This window comes from Ictidomys tridecemlineatus, chromosome 10 (assembly GCF_052094955.1).
Source record: "Ictidomys tridecemlineatus isolate mIctTri1 chromosome 10, mIctTri1.hap1, whole genome shotgun sequence".
Taxonomy (NCBI): Eukaryota; Metazoa; Chordata; class Mammalia; order Rodentia; family Sciuridae; genus Ictidomys; species Ictidomys tridecemlineatus.
In genome coordinates, this window is record NC_135486.1 from 29,919,169 (window position 1) to 29,927,716 (window position 8,548).

Genomic DNA, 8,548 nt, shown 5'->3' on the forward strand with positions numbered 1-8,548 from the left:
GTGTGTGTGGTGGAAGGTGTGTTCTCTGCACACATCTGCCTCTCTGCCCGCTGACCTGTTTGTTTCAAGAGCCCCCCACGCAGTGCTGTCTCCCCTTTTCATCCCAAGTTGTTGGTCCCCATTGTGGCTCCCTTGGAGGGGGAGGGCAGGCTCAGCAGGCCGGGATGCCAGAGAGGGGCCCAGGGTGGCTGGCCCTGCACTTTGCACCAGCCTCTAGCATTTATGGCAGTTGATATGCTGGAATCAGAGGGTACAACAGGGCATCCGCAGGGGCAGGTGAAAGGAGGGCCATCCACACAACTCAGCTTCTTCTAGGGCCTGTGCTGGGGCCGTCCAAATGCCAAAGGGCCCCAGGTCTGGGACCAGCCATTCCGTGTAGGCTTAGCCAGGCATCACCATGACACAGCCCCGAAAAGTCAAGCTGCACTCTAGCCCAGAACTTTGGTCTCCTTAGGAGCCACTTTCCTCAGTATTTGGGGATGAGGGGGCTGCCCCAGTCCCCACACCCCTCAGAGGGTTTGCATCCAGATGTTAGAAGAAAAAAACCTGATTCAGAGGACAGACCACCAGCTGCCTCCACTTTGGTGAAAGAATCAGTCCTGAGGGGGTATGATGGGTGCAGGAGTGTGAGGGGAGAGTGGAGAGAGCAATGGCAGGAAGGACAAGGAGTGTCCCAGGGAGAGCAGGGAAGCAGCCACCTAGTGGCTGATCTTGGAACTGCAAGGCATTCTGCTAGCAGAACTAGAGGGCAAATCTGGCACCACAGTGACCCACCCAGGTTTGCAGATGGGGTGGGGATGTGAAATCAGGCAGGGCAGGAAACTGAATGGATATGCCCTTCTTGGTGACTGGAGTCTCAGGTAGGGCCAAGTCTGTTCTCAGAGGTCAGGTTTTGGTGAGTGGAACATGCTAGAGAGTGTAATGTCAGCAGGACTAGGCAGAAGGCAACCCAGGATGACCTTAACAGGCAGGCACCAATTTTGATTCTGAGCTCCTGACTGTGGATGGTCCCTGAAGCCCAGTTCAGCCCTCTATTCACAAACTCCACATCTTCCCTTTCTTCTGAGCCCCTGATAGTGGTCAGAGCTACAGAAATGACCAGGAAACTGGATTTTTAATGGAGAGGCCACGATGCCCGTGGACACTACATGTCACAGCAGCAGTGGAGGGGAGCTGCACAGGGATGCAGGAAGGTGCTCTCCCTGCCATCCTCAGCTCGCTGCACCACAGGCTGGCCTCACTGCAGGAGATCTTCAGCGGGCTTTCTCTTTCCTCTCTCTCCTCTCCGTGTTGCTTCCTGGTTCCGGGGAGAGCATGCAGGCTGGAGGGAACAGCGTGCAGGAGGGGTCAGGTGAGATGCTCCAGACAGAGGTGGGGCAGAGACAGGTGAGTGTGCTTGAAGGAAGGAGCCTGAAGCAGGAGCACAGAGTGCAGCATAGCAAGCCCGCCTGTGGGGACAGAGACAGAAGCCATTAGTTACAGTGCCATGTGCTCTTTAAGAATCCCTGATTTACTGGCAGCACAGGCAACCCCCAGGCTTCTCTCTAGTGCATCCTGGACTGAATCACCATCCTTAGTGTCTCCTGTGAAACCTCAGCTTCTCAGCCCAGGACCCAAATCCTTTCTCTCTTTCTAGGCTGCTCCCTGGATCTTGTCTGGTCTTGCCATCCTCCTCTGTGACTCGCTAATTCACACCTCTCTACTTTTGTTGCATCCCCAGATCTTCCAACATGCCCGTCCCCTTCATTCACACACTCGCCTGTTCTTCATCAGAGGACTCCTCTGTCCAGAGGGTCTGCCATGCGCCATCTGCAGCCGCCTGCCCTACTGCGCATGCACTCAGCTATCCTGCACGGGGCTTCATGTGGCCTAAAGTGACTGTTTTGCCCAGGTTCTCCAGCTCTTTGTAGAATGGGAGGTCTTACCTTTTCCAAATGGCACCTCCCTCAGAGCAGGGACTGAGTACTGGGTACTTTACAGGGTACACAGGGTAGGGGCGTCCTCAGGAGGCATTTATGAGACCTTAGAGTCTCAGAAAGTCGGAGCTGGGGGAGGGCCTCTAGGATCATCTAACCCAGTGTTCTCAGATTCTTGTGAGCCTCAGAATCATGCAGAAGGCAGACCCAGCCCCACTCTCTCCAGTCCAGTGGGTCTGGGGTGGGGCCAATCAGTTGTGATATGGATGATGCTGAGCCCAAGGCCACTGAGTTGACACAACCCCCAGTTGTATACAGGGGGGAACAAAAAGGCTCAAAGCAGAAGCAGGCCTGAGCGGCAAGGGCTGAGCCTCACAGTGCTCTTCTTCCTGCACGTACTCCACTCCACCTCCCAGCCCCCAACCTGGAGTCTCCTGCTCCCCCAAGACTCCGAGAGCCCAGAGAAGAAGGGAGCCCGTCTCTAGCTACCTCTACTGGGAGGTTGGAGACTTGGCAGCATCAAACATCTTCTTCCGGCCTTCCATGCCAGACATGGCCTCCACGTTCTTCCTCCAGTCGCCCACCTCCACAGGCCGTTCCTGTGGGCAGACCACACACACACACATCACGCTAGAGGGGCAGCCAGAGTCACCCGAACTCGAGAGAAATTGGACAGCAGAAAATCAGCTTCCTCCAAATGACAGGAGATCCAAACACCTCTGCCCAGTGGACAAGGTGCAAAGATTCAGCCAGACGTGGGGACGTGGGTCAAGCCGAAGTGCCACAAGAAGGAGGTTGTGTGGATGGGGCATTCCGGGTGATGGTGTGACAGAGTGACAGGGCTGGTTTCCACCCTAATGCACCACAGGCCAACCTCAGCTCTGACTCCTACACCACCCTCTGCCTGTTGCCCTCCAGCTAAGGCCACATCCTCCAAGAAGCCTGCTCTGATGAACTCAACTCATTTTCCATTCCAACGGCATACTCCCCAGCCCATCTCTCCTCTGTATGAAGCTTCCAGGGCCAGAGACTGTGGTCCTTTCAGGACTCGTTGGTTCTGGGTACATACACTGTGAGATCAGCCAACTCTGAGTGATTTGTTGCTGAGTGGCTGAACCCAGTTCTCTAATTCTTATGCTCATGTGTCCCTATAGCCATGATGCTGTCTCCATTGCCTGGGGTGACAGGGGCAGTGGTCTTCCCACCACCAGTGTCCCCACATTGTCTTTATTCCCAGGGCAATTCGTTCCTCAACCTGCTTTTCTTTGTGTCCCAGTCCCCTCCTCACACTGGAAGCAGCCTGAGAGGTGGCAGTCAGTCCTCTTTCTTTGGTTAATGGTCTCCTAGTGTGTTCTAGAATATTCTGACTGGCTTCCCACAGGAGCTCCTGGCCCAAAATATGAAGGCTAGTAGGGCAGGAGGTGGACAGTTCTGAGGAGAGGGGCCCTCACCTTCTCTGTGTCTTCCTTCTTCACAGACTTGAGGTTGGCCCGCAGGTCCATGGACACCTTGTGCTTCGAGCCCAGCAGAGCCCGGAGCATAGCATCAGCGGAGACGCGGACCCGTCGTAGAGGCGGGCGCTTGAACTTTCCACGGAGGTCCAGCACCTTCAACTTCAAGTCCTTAATCTGCAGGTGAGCAGGGGCCAGGCTTACCGGAGGGGTAGCTGGCCAGGGGTTCCCTTCCAAAGGACCCCAGACTGCTAGGGTTCCAGTCAGAGCCACAGCCCAAATCCCCCAGGCTCCAGGCCAGACCCTCTGGACACTCAGACCACCCACCCCTTCGCAGATCACCAACATGCACGTGGATACATGGACCAACAGTTGCACAGAGACCCCGGCCACCCTGTCCCTGTAGCCTTGGGCAGTCTGCCAAGCCAGAGCTACTGGTGTGGAAGCCCTGTCTGAAGTATGGAGCAGCGTCCTCCTGTTCCTGAAGCCCCCTAACTGCTAACGGGTCCCTTCATGGCAGCCTGCCCCCTTGGTCCAGCAGGTGGAACCCCACCTCCCTGCCAGTCCTACACCCCGGGAGGAATTCCCAGGGTGTGGTCTCTGGAGGGAACTCTTGGGAGCAGATTATCACTCTGGTGGGCAGAAGTGGGAAGAAGGATGCGGTCTGAGCTCCCACACTCCCTGCCCTGCTGTTGGGGCCAATGTGAAAAAGCAGCCCACCTGCCACAGGAGTCCTGTCCCCCCCGCACACACACACACACTTTCCACTCCCTGGAGCAGGTCTGGATGGTCCCAGACTCTGCGAGGGAGGAGCACTGAGCACCAGAGTGGGAGTCGGAACCCAGCATAGGTTCCAGGTCCACCACTGTGTGACCAGGGCCCAGTTCTCAGCCTCTCTGAGCCTCAGTGTCTTCCTCTGTAAGGTGTAAATAATAGCCCCCACTTTACCCCCAGGCACATAGGGAGGATCAAAGGACCTAAAGTACATGAAAGCCCTTCACAGAGGTAAGATGTCATTAGGAGGCATCTGATTACCCATGTGGGTGAGTAAAGGGGCGGCTTCTGAAAAGCCCATCTGCAGGTGGGAGGAAGTGGGTGTTTTTTGTGTGATTATCCTCCCTGCCCATCTCCAGCTCTCCAAGGCTAGGAGGGGGTCCCAAAGCTTGCTGCTGAGTGGCCACCTCCCTGGCCCCGCAGGAGGAAGGGGACCACACGGCCGCCCACCCCTCCTCAGCCAGAGAGCTCCATTCTCCCCACCCCAGTCACACCCTCCCCGTCCCTGGGACTCACCTCCCTGGTGTTGTGGAGGCACTTGGCCTCGATGTCATATCGCTCCTCATCCACCACCTCCACCTTGGCGTGCAGCTCCCGGCACAGGTCCTGAGGGAGGCCGATTGACGGGGCAGGCATGAGGAGGGACGGTCTCCAGCCTCCCTCTTCGGCTTCCCTGCCCAGCACCCTTGGCCTCTCCCCAGCCCCTTTGCAAGGCCTGGGATCTCCTTTGCTCTGAGGCTAACTCTAAGCACGACCACTCAACCACTCAACGTGTAAACCCTTTGATCCTTTCTGTGTGTACTTGTTTTCTTTTCAAATAGTTTCCTTGCGATAAGAGTAATCTGTTAATTGTAGAAATTCTGAAAACTAGGTGTGAAACAAAAATAATAAAACGAAAATAACCAGTGATTGCCACGACCTGGAGATAATCATTTGTAAACTGCTGGTGTATTTCCTTCCAGTGTCTGTTCTCTGCCATCACAGGCATTTAAACCATTACCAATGTTTTGGAAACATTAAAAGGTGGGCGTATTGGTGCATGGGATTCCAGCTACTTAAGAGGCTGAGGAAGGAGGATCACAAGTTTGAAGCTAGCCTCAGCAACTTATTGTCTCAAAATAAAATAAAAAGGGCTGGGGATAGAGCTCAGTGGTAGAGCACTTGCCTAGTATGCACAAGAATCTGGATTCAATTCCCAGTATTGAAAAAAAGAAGGAATTGAACCTTTGAAAACAAAAATTTAGAGACCTTTTGCTAGGAGAAGGAAGGACAAGTCTTTGGAAAAATGACCTTCTTAAGTCCTGCCCGCCTCCCTGCTCCAGGCCATTCTACTGGCTGATGTGAAGGCAGGACTCAGCCCTGGCCCCAGCAAGCCTCTTCTCCCTTTGGGGCTCACTTCTCTCTCCTCTAAGATGGGATCTGGCCAGATATGATGGTGCACACCTGTAATCCCTGCAGGTCAGAAGGCTGAGGCAGGAGGATCGTGAGTTCAAAGCCAGCCTCAGCAATTTAGCAAGTCCCTAAGCAACTTAGCCAGACTTTGTCTCTAAATAAAACAAAAAGGGCTGAGGATGTAGCTCAGTGTTAAGCGCCCCTGGATTCAATCTCTGGTAAAATAAATAAATAAAATTTTTAATGAAATCGAACATGGCCATTCCCTGGGCAGTGGGAAGATTAAATAAGACCACATAAGGACAGAGTGCCTTGCAAGGTACAGAGCTGTGAGCCCTTGTCAGTTCAGGCTCCTCCCACCATATCCCACCTGTGTGGGGCACCCACCCCAGCTTCAGCCAGCCTGACTCACCTGCAGGGCGCTGAGGGACAGGCCTCGGGTCTGCAGCGTGGGGATGCGCTCGGCCAGGTAGCGCACCTTCTCAGCCTCTCGCTCCTCGTGCTCCTGCTCCCAGCATTCCTTGGCCTTGGCCAGCATCAGGCTCTGGACAGGACAAACCCTGTGAGTCTAGGGCCAGGCCCTTGTATTTCCCACTGAGCATCAGGGAGTGAGAGGAAGTTGGCCCTGGGCTGAGCCAGCTCTGAGAACACAGTTCAGTGTGGCTGTGTGTGCAGTGGCTAGCAGCAGGCCACATCTAGGACACACTGAGCAACCACACCTGGCATCCGTGCCCCAGAGCTTGCTTTGCCATCAGTCTTCTTATCACTTTTTGCCTGTTTTGGCCCACAGAGCTCCAAAGATACAAACACTTACCAAAATAAAGCAAGTCTCTCTGCCTCCCCCACTGAGGCTGGTCCTGGCCTCCTCTCAGGACCCAGGTGGGTACCAGATCTGTAGTTCTAGGTTCCCACCTGCTGACCACCTGAGCCTGGCACTGGCTCCAGCCGTGCACAGGTTTCCTTTGCCTCTCATCATCTTGCTCTGGCCTCCTTCCTTTCCCCCCTCTCTTGGCCCTCCACAGGACTTCGGAGTCTGCACTAGGCTCTCTGCCCCGCTCTGGGTATCCCCCAGGCCACACCCAGCCTCACCTTCAGCATGAGCTTGCGGGAAGCAGTGATCTTGGATTTTCTCTGAAAATGAGAAAGGGGAGAGACAGGTGGTAAGGTGGAGGCTGCAAAACTGGACTTCTGTCCAGGCCAGGGCAAGTGCCAGTTGATGTGCATCATCATTACCCGGAATTCTCTGCTCACATTAGGTCCCTTAAAAGTTTTGGGACTTTGGGGCTTAACACTTTGTGGGTTGGGGCTGTAGCTCAGTGGCAAAGCACTTGCCTTGCACATGGGAGGCACTGGGTTCTATCCGCAGCACCACATAAAAAAATACTCAAATAAAATAAATGCATGCTGTCCATCTACAACTACAAATAAAATTTTTTAAGTTCATCTTTGTAACTTAACTCCTCAAATTCAGAGAATGTCACCATCAACTACCTTGATCTAGGGACTGAGGCCCCACTTCCCATCCTGGTTCTGCCTTTGATGGAATGTCATAGGAAACTGTGTAGGGAACCTTCTTATCCATAAATGAGGATGCTGAGATCCACTTTACCTAGGTTCACAGTTATTACCCAACAAAATGAGAATACAGATGTGCAAATCCTTTGAAAAACTTAAAAGTTGCCCATTTTAACAACCTAAGTAGTGATGCAGCAATATCTCAATATCCATCATGCCAGAGATACAAGCTGTGTTGCACAAAATAATGAACCCTATGTATGTGGACATTTAACTTTTTAATGTTATTTATTTATTTATTTATTTATTTAATACTGAGAGTTGCCCAGGGGCATTTTGCCACTGGACTACATCTCCAGCCCTTTTTCTATGTTTTATTTTGAGACAGAGTCTCGCTCATTTGCTGAGGGCCTTTCTACGCTCCCTGAAGCTGGCCTCCAACTTACCATCCTCCTGCCTCAAATTCCCAAATTGCTGGGATTACAGGTGTGCACCATCATGCCTGGATAGATTTTTTTTTAAATATTAACACTACCATATAAATGTTTCTAAGACATAAATACACCGTTTTCTCATCAAAAAATATTAGACATATTCTTGCCGACTAAATATATTCTACTAGAGCTTAATAAATCCCAGCTCTGAGGCCGTGGTCCCTTGGGGGTGGTGAAGGTGAGAGGGCTGCCCCGACCTAGTTAAAGGGACTGTGCAACCTTCAAGCAGGCCCCTCAGGAGGGCCACTGTGGGCATGCCACCTTCTTCTAACACTGTGCGCTGGGGAGGACAAAGCTCTGGCTCCTTATAATAGTTCAGGAAGAGAAGTGGTCAGGCTCTTAGTTCTGGAGTGAAATGAGTGAGCTTCAGCACATGGAATATGCTACTTCCTCTCAGACTATTCAGAGTGGTTTCTCTTTGTCTCTCCAAAAGCCTAATTTTTGCTACACTTCAGATAGGTGACTTTGAGAAGCATGGCCATCACTTTAACCATCACTGCCTGTGGTTCTCACACTGTGATGGACCCATGGCAAATGCTCTACCGCCATCTTGTTTCTCCACCACTTGGTGAGCTTATGGACACATCATGTGACCATCAATCACTGGCACTAACTTTAATAGGAACCTGAGCAAAACTTGAAAATTCAAATGATTATTGAAACACAACGGATTCGATTCTCATTGAGAACCTCTGTGCCAAGTGTCCCTTCCATCAGTGCTACTGATTCCTACCCCTGCTGTCACTGAATCCACAGCCCTGTCCCTGAAGTCCCATCTCAGGGCTGTATATAGGCTGTGTCCTCAGCAGCCTAAATAAATCTGGATTATAGAAAATGTTCAGAATCAGGGTGACCAAAGACCTAAGAAGGAATCCAAAGACACACCTTTGTTCCTTTCTCAGTGTTTGGCCACTGGGAAAGGGTGAAATGACCCTTACCTTTCAAACGTGGCTTGGCAGAAAATAAGCTCTGCAAGAGACAGTGTGGACCGCCTCCCCAGGGACAG

General features: G+C 52.5%; 1 protein-coding gene across 1 annotated transcript; it reads right to left on the bottom strand.

Annotated features, from left to right (window-relative positions):
- Positions 1 to 1,095: 1,095 nt before the first annotated feature.
- Positions 1,096 to 6,951, bottom strand: Tnni1 (troponin I1, slow skeletal type). The gene is made up of 6 exons (XM_005330357.5): positions 6,623 to 6,951; positions 5,946 to 6,077; positions 4,658 to 4,747; positions 3,368 to 3,544; positions 2,406 to 2,515; positions 1,096 to 1,448 (listed from the first exon to the last, which is right to left on the bottom strand). The coding sequence occupies exons 1-5, from the start codon at positions 6,872 to 6,874 to the stop codon at positions 2,408 to 2,410; spliced, it is 759 nt and encodes a 252-aa protein (XP_005330414.2). The 5' UTR covers positions 6,875 to 6,951; the 3' UTR covers positions 1,096 to 1,448; positions 2,406 to 2,407.
- Positions 6,952 to 8,548: the final 1,597 nt, after the last annotated feature.